General features: G+C 32.3%; 2 protein-coding genes across 2 annotated transcripts; one reads left to right on the forward strand and one right to left on the reverse strand.

The window, feature by feature from the left end:
• Positions 1 to 12,515: 12,515 nt before the first annotated feature.
• Positions 12,516 to 14,528, forward strand: LOC107606781 (uncharacterized). Its single transcript, XM_016308800.1, has one exon. It carries the CDS (start codon positions 12,516 to 12,518, stop codon positions 14,526 to 14,528), a length of 2,013 nt encoding a protein of 670 aa, XP_016164286.1.
• A 498-nt stretch (positions 14,529 to 15,026) lies between these two features.
• Positions 15,027 to 18,981, reverse strand: LOC148550449 (zinc finger BED domain-containing protein RICESLEEPER 2-like). The gene is made up of 3 exons (XM_088492411.1): positions 18,958 to 18,981; positions 15,207 to 17,361; positions 15,027 to 15,106 (listed from the first exon to the last, which is right to left on the reverse strand). Exons 1-3 carry the CDS (start codon positions 18,979 to 18,981, stop codon positions 15,051 to 15,053), a joined length of 2,235 nt encoding a protein of 744 aa, XP_088348537.1. The 3' UTR covers positions 15,027 to 15,050.
• Between the last annotated feature and the right edge of the window lie 308 nt (positions 18,982 to 19,289).

The following is a 19,289-nucleotide window of genomic DNA, read 5'->3' on the forward strand; positions in this document are numbered from 1 at the left end:
ATAAATAATTTATTAGTTAGTAATGAATTAGTAATTGATTTGTTAGATTAGACAATACTCTACAGTCTACAAAATCATGTAATTTATAGGTCAAAAATATATTAATTAATTTAATTTTTCATATTATGCCCTACAATAAAATAGATTGAATATTATGACTAATTTTAATATACAGATAATATTTTTTATCATTATATATATATATATATATATATATATATATATATATAATTGTATCTCAATTCACACACAGATAAATTCATATTCTATTCTTTAAAAAAAATATAATATAATATATGCATTGTTTAAAAAAAATATTAGGACTAAATTGACAAAAATAAAATTTACTGATTTCAGTATCATATGGATATGTAATAAGGAAAAGTATATGGAATCAAGAGGTTACCAGCAAAAAATTAAACAAAACTACATTAATTTATATTAATAATTAATTTTAAATTTTTTAAATTTAAAATTTAAAAAATTTAAAATTCATTAAGTAAACCTAATTAAACCTATAAAAACATTCCTCTTCTCTTTCACATTAACCTACCCACCTCCAACAATCACACACACAGACCTCTCTCTCTCACCGTCAAACCCTCTCCGCCTCCCCACTGCGACCCATTTCTCTTCTATCACCGACATCTGACTCGTCGGATTCGCCACCATCGATAAGAACCGCTTCCCTTTTGTGAACCAGATGTGTTATCACCGATATCTGGCTCAAACTTAATTGATTACACCTTCAACTAAGAAGACATACCTCAACAGGATCCAGATGTAAACCATCCTTTAGAAAAAAAGTTGACAGCCAGCCTTGCAAGGCCTAAAACACCTTGAACAAAGTATACCATAACGACGGTGATGTTATCCGGGATAAGTCTACACCAAACAATGTAATGTTTCTCATACGGTATTTATTTTTTCTAGGAACACTTGTTTTACTATTGGAGCAAGCTTCCAGATCTGCCTCGGTTGTTAATGTATCCCCTTTTCCTGCACCTGCATCAATCGTGCACAAACAAGCACAAGCAGAGTACACTAATTAAAACAAGCAATCATAACAATTCAATCAACCGATAAGTGTTAGCTAATCCTTGAAATTCAACATAATCTAAATACTAATATTGGTTGGTAGAAATGGTTGAACTAAGAACTGTATTCAACGACCACAATTACAGAAATATAAAAAAAACATTCATTTAATATGAAAAAAACATTCTAACACTTAACAAAAGAAATATTCAGTTATGTTTTAGCAAAAATAATTAAATATTTATAAAATTTAAAAAAATATAAAATTATTAAAGAAATAAAGACATTCACATTTGCAATACAAAAAAATTCGAAAAATATATAAAAGAACATCCATTTAGTATGAAAAAGAAACATTTTGATATTTAGCAGAAGAAACGTCCATATATATTAACTCGTAGAAATTTTGAATTCACCCAAATATATTTGACTAATTTTTGTCTAATACCCTTTTGGTTCCCTAACATTATTCATGTAATAATAAATAGGACATTTATACTCGGGTTTAGCAGTTCAAACCCACGCAACAGGTAAATAAATAACTATTGAAACTTCAAATGTGTAGTTTAAACACAGGTTGCAAACGATCCACCGAATTGAACTCTACAGTGGTGCTTGAAGCCGTTTGCACCAAAAAGACTCCTAAGGCTCTAATTATACCATAAATATTCTCGAAATTAAAAAAATTATACTATATTAGTTTATATTATCTTTTTATTTTATATTATTTTTTATTCTGTGAGTGATCTGACACATATCATTTTATGTTAAACTAGATAAAATGACGTCATTTTAATTTTGATATTAAATAATAAGTTACAAAACATCTTATCTCCACACAAAAAATACATAACCATTAAGATTAAATATTATTATTTTAATAAGTATTTAACGCTAAAACTAAAACAATATTATTTAGTTTAGTATAGAAATATATGTACCACTCATAGTATGAGGAATAACTCAACGAAAAAAAACTAAAGGCAGAGATTAGCATAGTGCAATTTTTCAATCTCAAAAACGTTTATGATATGATTATGGTAAAATATAAGTTAGAGATCAAAGTTTAAAGATATGCTACGTGGCAAAATATAAACCATACATTTTAAAGTCACACTTTTCACTTAAAACTGTAACTCTTCACAAAGAAAAGCGTCACCTAATAGAAAAAAGTAAATTAGAAGATTTAAGAGAAGAAATAATTAAATTATCAAAATTAATAGATCAAAAATTAATGATTTTAACCAATGTTAATTGTAATGACACCAAATTCTTAAAATCAATACAAAACGATTTTTCTCAAAATCTTTATTTTACTATAAGTTTTATTGAAGGACTTCAAAAACCTGAAAAAACTTATTTTTCACACGGAACTTCTAAAAAATGCTACCATGGAAATGATTCCCCACATCTTTATCATACTTTTAACCCACAATTAAATTCTATAGTAGATATGCTTGAAGAAATATTAATATCCATAAAATTTCAAAAAAATAAGGAAAAAGAGAATCCCAAAGAAGAAAAATTCCAAAATATAATCAACATAACAGACTTAAAAGTAAAACCACCATTGAAATTATGAATATTGAAGAAAAATTAGAAGAAGTTACAATGCTTTTTAAACAATTAAAAATGGCTCAAGAAAATAATATTATGGAATATGGTTTTTAAATAGAAGAAGAATTAGTAAATTCTGAAAATATAGAAAATGAAGAACACATTTAGATTATTCAAGTGACGAAGAACCAGCAATTCCAATACAAGTAAAAAATGAAGCTGGAACATCTAAAGATAATCAATCTCAATTTAAATGGGAAACATGTTTTGATAATTATGCTTTTAAAAAAGGGTTTACAAATAAAGATTCAAAATATACAAAAATACCATCAAAATATGTTCCTAAAATCCAGGAAATGGAAGGAGAAAGAATGCTCGATTTAGACTGTAAAAAGAACGAAAAAGAAATTTTCGAATCCAAAACTTAGTGATTTGTCTGGAAGAGATATTTGGAATTACATAGGGTTTCATACTATATGACATCAATAGAAAACCAAATAATAGAAGAATTAGCAACAAAAACTACAGCTTATGATAAGATATTATATATAATGATGATTCTATATAAAGAATTTTTTGGAAAAAATATTATAGATCATAGACAAGAAGTTTATAATAAAGAATATCAAGAAGCAAAAAACCATTTAGCTAATATTCAGATATATGATCTATGTAATGTGGAGTCTTTTATATGTGAATATAGAATACATTATTACAAATTAAAAGAAGAAGATAAAAATCATTATCTTAGTATGTATATAACAAAACTTCCATATCCTGCTAATGAATTTATAATGGGAAGATTTATAAGAGAAATAAATAGAGGAAGAATTGAAAATAACTTTGGTGGAGCAACCTCTGCAATAAGAGAGGAAATAAAAGAACGTTGTATGCAAGAAGCAACTCAAAAAAGATTTACAAATATAATTAGAATTTGCTGTCAAGATAATGAAGAGATACCTCAAAAATATGGTCTTAATAAAAATTTTCAAAGAAAAAGAAAATATCAATTTAGAAAAAGAAAATACTATCCAAACTGGAGAAAAAAGAGATATTTTAGAAAGGAAAATAATAATAAAAACAAAAGACAAAGAAATAACTATTGCCTGAATAAAAAAGAAAATTGTAAATGTTGGTATTGCCAAGAAGAAGGACACTATGCAAATGAATGTCCGGAAAAGAAGGATAAAAAGGATCTTACTAAACAAATAGAAATTGCTAAGTCTTGTTTCATGAACCTTTAGAGGAATATGATGATAACTTAGACTATATTTTTGAATATGTCTCGGAAATAGACTCAGAGACTGAGTAATAATGCTACATTTATTACTATAAAAATAACAGAAAAGTTTATAAATGCTTTCATAGATTCTGGAGCAACACAATGCTTTGCTAGTTCAAATATAAAACTTGATTGGAAAAAATTAAATAAACCATTAAGAGTTAGAATAGCTGACAAATCAATACATAAAATTGACCAAAAAGCAGAGATGGTTGAAATTTTTATTCAAAATTATAGGTTCATTGTTCCATCTATATATATGTTAGATTCTGGAATGGATTTTATCATAGGAAATAATTTTTTAAAGCTATATCATCCATTCATTCAAGAATTAACATATATAGTTTTAAAGGCTCCACACGATTCTTCAGTAAATCAAAAATCAAAACGTATAAAAATACCGACTACTACTATAGATAAGATCTTAAAATTTAAAATATTTTCTATATTAGAGACATGTTATTTAAATTTATACTTTCAGATAAATATCCCAAAAAATAATCTTGAAATAAAGATAGAAGAACTTTTGGATGAAATTTGTGCTGAAAATCCTTTAGATATTAAAAATACAAATAACGAATTAGTAAGTATTAAATTAAAAGATCCTACAAAAGAGATAAATGTTCCAAATAAAATTCCTTATTCCGCAAGAGATAGAGAAGAGTTTTCACTAGAATGTAGAGATCTTTTGGAAAAAGGAATTATAAGATTAAGTAAAAGTTCTTATGCGGCTCCAGCCTTTTATGTCGAAAACAATAATGAAATTAAAAGGGGAAAACGAAGAATGGTTATTAACTATAAGAAGATGAATGAAGCAACTATTGGTGATGCTCATAAACTTCCAAGAAAAGATTCTATTTTAGAAAAAATCAAAGGAGCAACTTGGTTTTCATCTCTTGATGCAAAATCAGGATATTGGCAACTTCGTTTAGACGAAGAAACAAAGAAATTAACTGCTTTTACTTGCCCAACAAAAGAATCAACAAGTGTGTTGCTCTATGAATGGAATGTATTACCATTCGGATTAAAACAAGCCCCAGGTATTTATCAAAGATTTATAGAAGAAAATCTAAAAGAGTTAAATGAATTTGTTTTAGTGTACATTGATGATATACTAATTTTTACAAAATAGGATAGAGAAGATCATCTTCAAAAATTATTAATAGTTTTAGAAAGATGTAAAGAAAAAGGATTAGTTCTTAGCAAAAAGAAAGCAAGAATAGCAAAACAAGAAATAGAGTTTCTTGGATTAATTCTATCCACTCAAGGAAAGCTAAAACTTCAGCCAAATGTCCTAGAAAAGGTAAATTTATTTCCTAATAAAATAGAAGATAGAAAATAATTACAAAGATTTTTAGGGTGTATAAATTATATTTCTGATCAAGAATTTTTGAAGAATATAACAGAATACACTAAAAGCTTATTTCCAAAAATAAGTACTAAAAAAGAATGAAAATGGAATGAAAAAGATAGTATGCAAATTCAAAGGATTAAAGAATTATGTGAAAAACTTCCAGAACTTTACATTCCAGAAGAAAATGACTACTTAATAGTAGAAACAGATGCTTCAGACATAACCTGGTCAGGATGTCTAAAAGCTAAGAAAGCTATAAAAAGTTTGGAACAAGAAAAAGAATCACTAGATTCTAAAGATTCCCCAAAGGAATTACTTTACAGGTATATTTCAGGAACTTTTACTCCAACAGAACAGAGATATACCACTCATGAAAAGGAAACTCTAGCAGCAATTAAATCTCTTAAGAAATGGAAAATTGATTTACTACCCAGAGAATTTACATTAAGGATAGATTCAAGTTACCTAACAGGTTTCATACGATATAATTTAAAAGTTGATTATAATCATGGACGATTGGTAAGATGGCAATTATTTTTGTTACAATATCCAATAAAAATTGAATATATTAAGGGTGACAAAAATGTTATTGCAGATACATTAACAAGAGAATGGAGTTCGTCTACAACGCATTAGATCAAGAAATTCAAAAATATGAGCAAGAACTCGAAAAATGCAAGCATTGTCAGAAAATAAGGACACAGATCCAATCTCTCAAGAAGGCCATCGAAGCAATGAAATCAACACAACAAGCAAAACCATCAGAGTTCAGCCAGCTAAGCGTGGTGGACAAATCAGGTGAAGAAAAAATTTCAGAAAATAAAACAATTGCTGAAATCATTAAAAAATTCACCCAAGATAAAAAAATATTATGTAATTTATAATGGCCCCATGAAAGGAGTATATGATGCCTGGGAAAAAGCAGCACCATTTACACATCAATCAAGGATAATTCATAAAGGAGGGTTTCTAACACTGGAAGAGGCAAAGGAATCCTTCAGGGAATATGAAGCTCTCCATCCAGAGCAAACCTTAAAAAGAGCAGATAAAGCTCCAATTCAAACCCAGAAAACAGGGATAATAAGAAACATTCCTACAAGGGCTGAAATCAAGGAAAAGAAAAAGGTCTGTAGATCAAATCTCAGAGAAACCCTTAACATAGTCCTGAATTGGACTGAAGAAAAAAGGGCAATTTTGGGATATTATCCTATTGCCAAAGAACAGCTAACAAAGCTGGTTATATTCCCAGATGCTTCCCCATCTGACACCTATCAGTTTTTCCAATATGGATTAATTGATACAATTTTAATTTTTAATGATCTAAAAATTATTAGTGAGTTTCCTGCAGGATTCGTTGATGCAGTAAAGAAATTTAAAAATATGATTGACAATGTAAATTCAAGGGATATATCCCTAAAATTTACAAACAGTCAACCTATTTTTAATGAAGAAGAAGAATGCTTGGTTCCAGCACACCAAGTAATATTCATGTCCGTCTTCCCAAGAAATTTTCAACCAATTGATCAGATTCAAGATTTAACGATTTACAGTCATGAAGGAAGGTTAGCCAGCACATTAGCAAGGGTCTTTGAAAGAACTCAAAAAATAACGAAGGAATCTCACACAAGGATTAATTATAAAAGTAGAAATACTCTGCTTGTGTCTAGTAAAAGAAATGAAATTGAAGAAAGAGAGATGAGACTCTTGGTAAAATTTGAATCAGCATTCTACAACTTATCTGGACTTTTAGAAAAGCTCCCTGAAGGGATAAAGAGGAATCTCTGCTATTTGATAAAAGACAGAGAAGACCACAAGTGCCAGCTATGTGCCTCAGAGATATCTGAAGAAAGCAATAATGAAACGGAATCAACTCACATGATGAAGGAAGGAGACAATGCATCTGAGGGTCACATGATAAAAGAGGAGGACAGTGCATCTGAAGCATCTCTCAACATTATTGCATAGTGACGTAAGCACTTAGGTCATAGAGCACCAACAATGTAGCTGGTGCAAAAGAACAAACAATGACGTAAGCAATGACGTCATAAGAAGGGTAAGGATGGGAATTGTCCATCAAACCCAACTATTATAAATAGGTTGCTTAGGCAATTGTAGAAGCATCAGACAATAGAAAGCAGGAGGCTAAGAGTACTCATATGCTAGGAGAGCAAGGAGGAAGCTGCCAAGGCGATTCTATAATCTGAGGAAGAATTCCCTTAGGGAAAATAATTCTAAACTCCCCTCTGGAGTTAGTATCTACAATCCCCCCTCTGGAGATAAAAACACCTTATGTAAAATATACTAAATAAAGGAAGTTTTTCTCCAGAAAGGTACATCTTCATCCTAGTCTTTCATTTATGAATTATTTAGAAAGTTTAGAATTAACAGAAGAATCTGATTATTATAGATTAACTGCTTTATTAGATAATGAAAAACAGGCTGTTCTAAAAACAGAATTAAATCTCAAATCAAATGAAAATTTTAATAAACAAAATCTCTTAAAAGAAGTTTTTAATAGAAAAAATATAATATACTATGGAAAAATTCAACTTGAAGCCCCTATAAAGATAAAATCCGCTAATGGAGAACTTGAAATAGCTTTGATAAATGATGAAGAATTGAGTAAACAGATTGAGAAAATTAAGGATCAACAAAAAAGATCTAAAATTGGATGGATTCATATTAGTACTATACAAGTCTTAATCAAATCTACATATATGAAAGGAATTAATTCACCAATAAGCTTAGCAATCTGTGACAAAAGAATTACTGATGACCTAATAGATCAAATAATCGGAATTGTTCATGGAAACCTGGCAAATGTAAATGTTAAATTCAACGCCCATCTTGGATATGCTATACCTTTATCAACTGAAAACCTTGGTAGATCTATAAGTTTGGCTTATAAATTTCACAGAAAGAATCTAATGGAACAAGATGATGAACCATTTTCGATTACATATGCTATAAATTATGCTTTAACAAATAGCCATCATAGTATAATATTTAAAAACAGAGAAAGAATTTATGTCGATGAATTATTTCAAAAAATTGTAAAAACAGAAATACCAAAATATAAAGCTATTGAAAACCCAATTCTATTATTAAAAGAACCATCAGGAAAATTAGTTTCATCGAATTTTCAAATAAGAGAATCTAAAATTAATAGCCCTTTAAGTTTATCTAAGTTAAAAATTAAAGAAGAAAATTCTGAAATAAAAGAATTAACAAAAAAGGTCGAAAAGTTAAATGAAACTCTAAATACTAAATTATGACAATAAATAAAGAAGAAATATATGTAACTTATCAAGACAAGAAACAAGAGCTCTTTGAAAGAGAAAATCGTTTAAATTATTTACAGTTTTCTGAAATAAATCAAAGAGCATTTAAAGCTCTAAAAATAATCTATGACAAGTTGAAAAGAGAAGTTTAAGAGCTAGAAAAATTAATAGAATCTCTAGAAAATAGTGATGAATCGATGATAGAATTTGCAGAAATTCTAAGATAAATAATGAAGCATACAAAAATTGAAAGACCAGAAAACAAAATAAAAAGAAAATGGGCGAAAAAATTAAAAAGTAAAATAAAGGAGTATAAAAGGGAATTAAATAATCTTCAGCTCGAAATTAATGACCTTATAATAAAAAGGATAGAAATAAGAATAAATATAAACAAGTTGGAGTTAAACTTAAAAAATTTATAAATGCCTGAAAAACAATATTATGACTTAAAAGAATTAAAGTTGTTAAAAGAAAAAATGGAGAACGAAGTCGAAAAATTAAAAAGATATTTAGAAACAATAGAAAGTGAAGAAATAAAAGAAGTTTTTGAGGATTTAAGAAATTATGTTAAAGAAAAAGACAAACAGATAAAAGATTTTATATACAATAATCCATGCAAAAAAGAATATTATAAACTAAAACAAGACTAAAAAATTATAAATGAAATCAGAATTATAAAAACTAATAATAGTAGAAATAGTCAATACTTTTATGAATATGAAAGAGTTAATAAAAATTTCGAAAAAAAAATTAAAAGAAAAAAAAATGGCTTTTAAAAATTGGTATCAGAACCAAGTTAACGATTAAGGGTAACATTTTCTCTTTAAACAATATTTTTAGTGACACACTTTTCAGCCACAAAAAGACAAAAATCTGTATATATCCATCTGTACACTAGATGGACCCTATGATTATTAGGATCTCAGAGACATTTTCATTACAAACAGGCCAATTTCAAAAATCATTTTAAAATTATACTCGGATCCAACATTAATAATAAACACACCAATCATAGTTAACATATAATATGAATTTTATATATTAATTTGTATATAAAATGCTTATTAATTCATTTTTTATAATTTTTTTTGAAAGAAAAAGTTCAATACACAAAGTGGAACAAATAATTTACAAATACAAACCATAAAAGTAACTAAACAACTCTTATATCGTCTCCGTCATAGCCATCAACAACATGAATTAAGTACCATACTAGTACAACAGAATAATCTAACAACACAATCAGCCACGTCTGTTACTTTGTCTTCGACAATGATATCATTTTTATGTAACTAAATATTCCATATAATTGAGAAGAATCCAATTAAGCAATACTTACGCAATTCTTTTGTCAACGGCATAGTCCATCAACTCTCAAAGTGATCTTTTAAGGTACTTGATATAGTTCACTTTCGTCCAAAACTCTTTGATCCATGCGTCCCACATCTGTCACGAGTACTTATAAGTAATAAATAAGTGTTGTACAGTTTTAACATCTTTCTTACACAAGACGGACATATTATCATTTTCTTCAACGATCCCAAATTTATTTAGTCACTCTTTTGTATTTACTCAGATGAACAACTTTACTCTAAGCAAAACTAGTCTTTTTTAAATCTCTTTTGTGAATCTGTAACTCAAAATATGGATAATAATAACAAATTTGATCTTAGTTAAAATGATAAGTATATTACACTAAAATTAAATACTCGTGAGATTAATTTTTGGAATTAATAAAATATCTTTCTAAAAGTTATACATGATGAAAAACATTTTAAGAAAAAAAAATTATAGTCCAAGATTATATGATTAATAGTCCACATACAAAGGTATCAACATTATTAAATGTATTATAATATAAGATATAATTAAATAACATATATTTGAGATTCTTTCAAGAGAAAGAAGGCATGTTTTGGGGGAGAAAAGGTTTACCGAGTCTCTGAGTTCGATAGATAATTATTATAATTAAGCCCTCTTGGATATTTAAACAATTGCAGACAAGTTAAGTAACATATCAAAAATAAAATACACATACTTTCACTTATCTAACTCATACATGAATCATCGATCGGATAACCACAACATGTTTTATCATGACTTAATTAATCTATTTACGTTGCTTTATGTTATGATAATCAAAGTTCCATATATACTTATAGAATCTCTTAAGTATAAACATAATTAATAAAAATTATATTTATGTATTGTAAGAAAAATTCTTCAGCTACGATTAGAGAATATCTTTTTATAATATAATGTGGAGCAATATATAGGAGGTAAATATATGTGATATATTTTACAGTGTTATTTAAAATAGATACGAAGAACATCACAGATCTACACATATGCCAAATTAAAACATATGAAAGGGATAGTGGTGAGTATTGGACGGGTGAATATTCTTAAAAAGTTGACATATATTAATTTTGCTGTGATGTTATTTTTTTTTACTAAAGATAGAAGATTTGAACCCGTAACCTCTTAATTGAGTATGAAAAGACTATATCATTTGAGTTACAACTCATTGGCTACTGTAATATCATTTAAGATAGTTAATTTTTGAATAATTATTTTTAAATATTTTATTCAGACATTTATATTTACCACCACTACATTATTTTAATTTGTATGTTCATTACACAAACTACTAACTCAATTCATATCAATCTCTTTTTTTAAGATCAAAATATTAAAATTAAATAAATAAAAGTTATAAATATTACTAGCTAGAAGCTCATTAGGCTTTCAAAATCAACAATATCTATCAAATGTGAGAGAGAAACATAATCCATGCATCAATATCTCGCAACCATCATTGAGATAAAACCCCCCAATAAAATTAAACCAAAATTCTCCCCAACTTTGTAGGAAATTTTTCTGAAGTAAATTTAAAAAATAATTTATTTTTATCTTTTAAAATATTTTTTTTTAAAAACTGGAGTAAATTTGTGCACTGTAATGACAAATTTGTCTATTTTTATGAAATTCATCCACTACATCAGCAAATCATCATGAAATATATTGAGTTTGTCCATTGGCACGGTAAATTTTATGTTGAATATAAAAATACAAAGTGATCTTCTTATTTTTTTTACTTTCTATCCGCGACGAATCCTCTCTATTTTCACTCTTCCTCTCCTTTCATTTTCACCCTCTTCTTTCAAGATTTTCTCCTCTCCTCTCAAGTTAAATTTCAAGTAAGTTATCTAAACTATTTCTTTATTTTTAAATTATTTTATTTTTAATTTTTTATATAATTAATTTAAAATAGAATTTTTGATACAATTAGTTAGAATTAGATAGTATTAAAGTAATAATATATAAACTTAATTAATTAAAAATATGAAGTTTATTATTTAAAATGATTTATTTAAAAATATAAAGATAATCATTTAGAAGTAATTATTCAAAAAAATATATGAATAATTATTTTCAGATATTTACTTAAAAATATAGAAATAATTATTCAAAAGTTACTGATTTAAAAATTATTGTAAACGGTTATTTAGAATTAAGGGCAAGTTACGTAAATAAATAGATTTGAGAAAACTTTTACTCAAATGTGCAAAACTGGATATGGTTACCCGTATGTGCAAAAACTCATTTATATGTAAACCGTGGCAACCCACCACGGTTTCATAGTGTTCATAAACCGTGGTGAGTCAGGGCGGATTATGAGGGAAAATGGTTGAATGTAAACCGTGGCAGGTCACCACGGTTTACGAAGGATTGCTGGCGTGCATAAACCGTGGTGAGTCACCACGGTTTATGAAGAGATGGCGAAACACATAAACCCCTGTGGGTCACCACGGTTTACTATCACTGGAAGTCTATATATATGCGAGTGATTCTAGCTCCATAAGAGATCATTGTCACAATGGCTAGTGAGGAAGAGAGTTTTCTTGCCCTAGTGCATTGCTCTGGGAAAATAAAAAAAAGCAAAAGCCACGGTGTGAAGTTTACCGACAAAGAACCACTAAGTATTTTTATTAGTTCGTTGATGACTTTGTCAGATCTGAAGAACAGCATCTTGGAGAAGCTGGGCGTTTTGGGTAGCAAGTGGGTGAAGAAATTATTCTACAAGATTCCCATGGCGGTTGTATCGACCGGTGTTCAGTATGAAACATTTGCGGTTAAAGCTGATGAAGATATAAGGGTTCTGTTCTACTGTGTAAGGAGTTTTCCGGAGATCAGAATCCATGAGTTGTTCGCAAAGCTGGAGGTTGGTGTCGATAGTTCCGGGGCATCCGCCCCAGTTCCTTGCCCAGCTTCCGCGGTTGGTGCATCTAGTTCGATGCCTGCGGTCAGACCGGTTCTTCCGCCGGTTCAATCACCTTCGTTTGCGGTCGATTTAGACCGAACGGAGGTTGTTGGTTCTATACCTTTGGAGAATGCAGTAGTCGTTGAGCCTTCCCACGTTGCGGGCACCGGTGGCGGCCTCGTACCTTATATTGAAGATTATGGTGCACCTGATCAAGTAGAGAATGCAATGCGTGACGATGAGTCTGAGCAGGAGCCTGTTGATATTGATGGTGACAGCGACGATGACACCGGTGGCAATCCACATCCGCAGCATCGGCCATCAAGTTCCGGTTCTCATCAGCAGCCTCCACACTTCTCGACACTAAACTTGGAAGCCCTTGGTCAACAGGAAGACAATGGTAACAGAGTGGGGGGATCTTCTGCAGAATTTCAGATTGGCCAATCATTCCAGAGTAAAGATGAAGTTGTGCTGAGTGTAAAAGATTATAGCATCCGGCGAGGTGTTGAGTACAGAGTCATTGAATCAGATCATTTGAAGTATCATGGAAAATGCAAGGATTTCGGCAAGGGTTGTACTTGGTTGATTCGTGTAGCGCTTCGTGCACGAAAAGGGACTTGGGAGGTTAGGAGGTACAACGGGCCACACACATGCCTCGCAACTTCTATTTCAAGTGATCACCGTCAGCTGGATTACCACGTTATCTGTGCGAGGATTCTTCCTATGGTTAGGGCAGATGCTGTGGTTACGGTAAAGGTACTTCAACAAGCGACAGAAGCTGATTACGGTTTCAGGCCTAGTTACAGGAAGGTTTGGATGGCTAAGCAGAAGGCAGTGGCACAAATATATGGAGATTGGGAAGAGTCTTACGCGGAGTTGCCACGTTGGATCCTAGGGATCCAGGCGACAATGCCGGGAACAATCACGGTGCTGAAGACGTCTCCTGTTCGAGTTGGTGGTGGGGTTGATGAGTCCACGGAGTACTTTCACCGGCTATTCTGGACATTTCCACCCTGTGTCGAGGCATTCCGGCATTGCAAGCCCCTCGTCAGTATTGATGGTACCCATTTGTATGGGAAGTATGGAGGGACGCTTCTGTTGGCGATCGCTCAGGATGGAAACTCGAACATCCTCCCGATAGCATTTGCCCTTGTGGAGGGGGAAAATGCAGAGTCGTGGTCATTCTTCTTGTCCAATCTCCGAGAGCATGTGACTCCTCAGGAGGGTATCCTTGTTATCTCTGACAGGCATAATGGGATCAAGGCAGCGCTTGAGGCACCTGAGACTGGGTGGCTGCCTCCTCGGGCGTTCCGGGCCTACTGTATTAGGCATGTGGCTGCGAATTTCGCCTTAATGTTCAAAGGTAAGGACTCGAGGAGGCTGTTGGTGAATGCTGCCTACGCAAAGACTGAGGCTGAGTTTTACTACTGGTTTGACATCATGCGGACTGAGAATCCAGCAATGTGTGACTGGGCCAACCGGATGGAGTTTGACAAATGGACCCAACATCAGGATGGTGGTCGACGGTTCGGGCACATGACCACAAACATCAGTGAATGTGTGAACTCCGTCCTGAAGGGAACTCGCAACCTACCGGTCACATCGTTGGTTAAGTCAACCTACGGGAGGCTAGCTCAGCTATTTGTGGTACGGGGACAGACAGCAGAGGCACAAGTCGGATCTGGGCATGAATTCTGTCAGGCCTTGGTCAAGGCTAGGGGTGTTCGCGGTGCGGTTTGGTTCGGTTTTTGAAGGAAAAGCCATCCGATCCGATCGTTTAATTAAGCTGCGGTTCGGTTTGGTTCGGTTTTTTTTCCAAGGTCATCCGAACCAAACCAAACCAATTAAAATCGGTTTGGTTTGGTTCGGTTTGTTCGGTTTTTTCATTCAAAAAAAATTCTACCATACTATTATGCAAAGTCATACAAAATAGCTAACAAAGTCATAACATTGAAATCGACAAACCAAAATACACAATAGCCAACAAAGTCTTGATCTAAGGAAATATAACGACAACAGAATTCAAATACGACAATTAAAGAAGTTTAATAGTTCAACAGTAAACACAACTGAAAATAAAAATAAATTGTCATTAGCAAAGTTGTGGTGTCTTCTCCAACAAAATAGCTAAACTTCATAATGCAAACCAACCTGAAATAAAAAAAAAATAGTTACATAATAAGAACAAGAGTTACAATAATAATTATAATAATAATAATAATAATAATAATATAAGGAAAAAATTCCTACCATAACAACTTAACAAGATGTACTTTAATCAGACTCAACACCAGAATCTTCTTCATTGGGATCACGAGTGGGTGCAACTTCTACAAAATATATAAAACAAGAAACAATGATAACAATTAATATATATTAATAAAAACTAGATTAAAATAAAGAAAATTATAAGTAGAAACTTAACCATACCTAATTCCAACTTCTCCAATTCCTCGATGAGTTCCTCGAGGACAAGTTTTGGAGAGTTTCGGAGCCAATTTTGGGTACAAATTAACGCTTCAACTGTCATCGGTGTTAGAGAACTCCTATAATTATTCAACACCCTTCCTCCAGTACTAAATGCCGATTCTGAAGCAACTGTGGAAACTGGCATGGCTAAGACGTCTCTTGCAATCTGCCCAAGGATTGGAAATTTAGTGGAATTCACTTTCCACCAATTTAGAATGTCGAATTGCACGCCACTCTTCTCTAATGCCTCCACAAGATATAACTCCACCTCATTCTTGTTAGCACTCTCATTGAATTGCATTTCCTTCTCAAATTCCATAGCAAAAGAAGTTTCATGTGCCTCAAGCTCTTGTGTGCTATTTTCAGGAGGATCTTGTCGAGTAGACCTTTGATAGTTACCACCAAACAGCCTGTAGCTATCAAACACCCTAAAAAGCGTCTCCTTCACCTTTGAAGTTAAGAATTCAGCATCTTCTTTTTCATACAACTTTTCAAAACTCCACTTAATCAATTGAAGCTTATACCTAGGATCAAGAACAACTGCAATGAAAATCATCATGTTTGTGTTCTTTATATTTCCCCAATACTTATCATACTTGGACTTCATTTTCTCAGCCATGCTTGAAAGTACCGTATCCAAGCTTCCCATCCAATGCTTAAGTGTAGACAATATTTTACAAAAGTCATTAAAGTGTTGAGAAGATGTCACAAACGTTGAACCAGAAACTTGGTTAGTAACATCGTAAAATATTTTTAAAAACTTCACAAAATGCCTTGCATTCTCCCAATCCTCAGACCTAGGAATCCCACCAGCCATCATAGCATACTCAGAATCTCTCTCCCCCAAACGTTTAAATGCCTTTTGAAACTTCAAAGCACTTTCAAGCATTAAAAAGGTAGAGTTCCACCTAGTAGGAACATCTAAATGGACAGTGCCTTTTTCTAGAATTCTAGCTTCCTTAATCATACTTTTAAACCTCTCAGTACGACCAGGTGATGCACGCACATGCCGAACTGCATTTCTAATCTTTAAAATTGACTCATGCATTTCTCTCAACCCATCATTCACAACAAGATTTAAAATATGAGCACAACATCTAACATGTAAAAACTCTCCCCTTAATGGATGTGAGTTCCAATCCTCCATTCTATTTTTCAAGTAAGAAAGTGCAACATCATTTGAACTAGCATTATCAACAGTGATAGAAAAAACCCGGGATATCCCCCAGCTCAACAAACATCTCTCAATCTTCCTACCAATTGTTTCCCCCTTGTGATTCTTGATAGCACAAAAATTCAAGATTCTTTTTTGCAATTTCCAATTAGCATCAATGTAATGAGCAGTAAGGCAAAGATAGTTCAAGTTTTGCACAGATGACCAACAATCAGTTGTCAAACAAACATTTTGATTTGGTTGAGAGAAAACAGACTTCAACTTAACTTTTTCATTCAAATAAAGCTTCCAACAATCCCTAGCAACTGTGAGCCTTCCAGGAATTGGAAACTTGGGTTGCAAACAACTCGTATAATAACGAAAACCCTCCCCCTCAACATGCGAAAAAGGCAATTCATCCACAATAATCATTCTAGCAAGCGCTTGTCTACAACGATCAACATCAAATGACACGGCAGAAAGTGAACTACCTATCCCTTTCCTATCATCTTTTACCACATCTTGAAAACAAAGAATCTTTTGGGTAGGATCTAATGCCTCCTTCGGAAATTTTTTGCATTGTGACAACAAGTGATTTTTCATGTTACTAGTGCCATTTTTATGTGTATCACATGCATAACTAGCCCCACACCAATTACATTTAGCTCTAGGATACTGTGGATTACTAGTTTCATCTTTAGTAAAGTGATCCCATGTCCAAGACCTAGGTCTACAAGGTTTTCTCTTACCTTCATCGGTCTCAGTTTCAGTAGAGTCATCAACGGGAGCTTCTTCAACAGCCCGCCTTTTCCATCGGCCTCTACTAGCAAGCTTCCTTGTGTTTCGATGAGGAGCTGGCACAGGAGGCATTGCAGTCGGAGATCTGATGCTTGTTGATTCATTCGGAATAGGAACGGGAGGCAATCCAGTGTCGCCCATATTCTCACTTGAACTGACGTCAAACTACATAAACAAATACAATATATCAATGACAGAAACCAGCAATAAACAAAACAATAAACAAATCCAGCAGTAAAAAACCAATAAACAAGCAATAAGCTATCAATAAACCAGCAATAAACAAAACAATAAATCAAGTACATAAACCAGCAATAAACAAAACAATAAACAAAACCAGCAGTAAAAAACCAATAAACAAGCAATAAGCTATCAATAAACCAGCAATAAACAAAACAATAAATCAAGTACATAAACCAGCAATAAACAAAACAATAAACAAAACCAGCAGTAAAAAACCAATAAACAAGCAATAAGCTATCAATAAACCTGCAATAAACAAAACAATAAATCAAGTACATAAACCAGCAATAAACAAAAAAATAATCAAAACCAGCAGTAAAAAACCAATAAACAAGCAATAAGCTATCAATAAACCTGCAATAAACAAAACAATAAATCAAGTACATAAACCAGCAATAAACAAAACAATAATCAAAACCAGCAGTAAAAAACCAATAAACAAGCAATAAGCTATCAATAAACCTGCAATAAACAGAACAATAAATCAAGTACATAAACCAGCAATAAACAAAACAATAATCAAAACCAGCAGTAAAAAACCAATAAACAAGCAATAAGCTATCAATAAACCAGCAATAAACAAAACAATAAATCAGCAAGCAATAAACCAGCAATAAACAAAACAATAATCAAAACCAGCAGTAAAAAACCAATAAACAAGCAATAAGCTATCAATAAACCTGCAATAAATAAAACTGAACAAATCCTTATAATCTAAACAAGCAATAAACAAAACCAGCAATAAAAAACCAATAAACAAGCAATAAACAAGCAATAAGCTATCAATAAACAAGCAATAAACAAAACAAGACTAAACAAGCATAATAAATTTGGATCATAATAAACTAAACAAGCATAATAACTTAGTGATGCATAATAAATTCCCAGAATAAACACCAAAACCAATACTGAGGAAAGTTTGGATCTTACAACATAGAAAAAAGAAATGCTAATTAAAAAAAAAATCTTTGACCTCCTATCATATCATAAAATTCACATATGCAGGTAACACCTTGGAACCATAAAAACACTAGATGAAATTTTTAGTGCTCGTGAAACACTAAGCTATGTTGGCAAATGGCAATGTAACTTTCATTAGTTGCAGTGAAGGAGCAATGCAACTGCATAAGCATGGAGCATTGGAGATTGAGACTAACTCAAGAGTTTTCAATGGCATTGTGTTGAACTCAATTAGAGAGAAAGGAAACACGAAACGTAGTGTTTGTTATCAAATTCTGCTTGAAAGTTGAAACAGCAATAGCAATTAGCAATAGTGGTGGGAACTGTTTTTTTGTTTTTTTTTTCGGTAGGAATTTTCCGATGAGATCCCGGTGAGAAGTTTAAATCAATAAACTGAACAAAACCTACTGAAGTTTAAATCAATAAACAAGCAATAAACTGAACAAAACCCTAAACCAGTAAATCAGCAAGCAAAACATTTGGGGGACAGAAACCAGCAAGCAGGCAGCAGCAACTGAAGTTCAAATCAATAACCAACAAAACATCAGTAAAGTTTACCTGAATAGATGGCTCGGGCTCCATATGCACTTGATCGGAGGTGGCGACTGGCGAGGTCGGAGGTGGCGACTGGCGAGGTCAGAGGTGGCGAGATCGGTGCTGTCTTGATCGTGGGTGACCCTACAGAACCCAGAAACCCTGCTAGGTGGAGGCGGCGAGGTCGGAGGTGGCGACTGGCGAGGTCGGAGGTGGCGAGATCGATGCTGTCTGCTAGGGGTCCCCTGTGGCTTTTGGTTCAGTGGGTGACTGGGTGGCTGGCTCCGTGGCTGGGTCTGGGTGAGTAGGTGGTTCAGACGGCGAGATGTGGTGGGCTGGTGGCTCTGGCGGCTGCC

The sequence above is a fragment of the Arachis ipaensis genome, chromosome B7 (genome assembly GCF_059453495.1).
Source record: "Arachis ipaensis isolate K30076 ecotype BB chromosome B7, ASM5945349v1, whole genome shotgun sequence".
NCBI classification, from domain to species: Eukaryota; Viridiplantae; Streptophyta; class Magnoliopsida; order Fabales; family Fabaceae; genus Arachis; species Arachis ipaensis.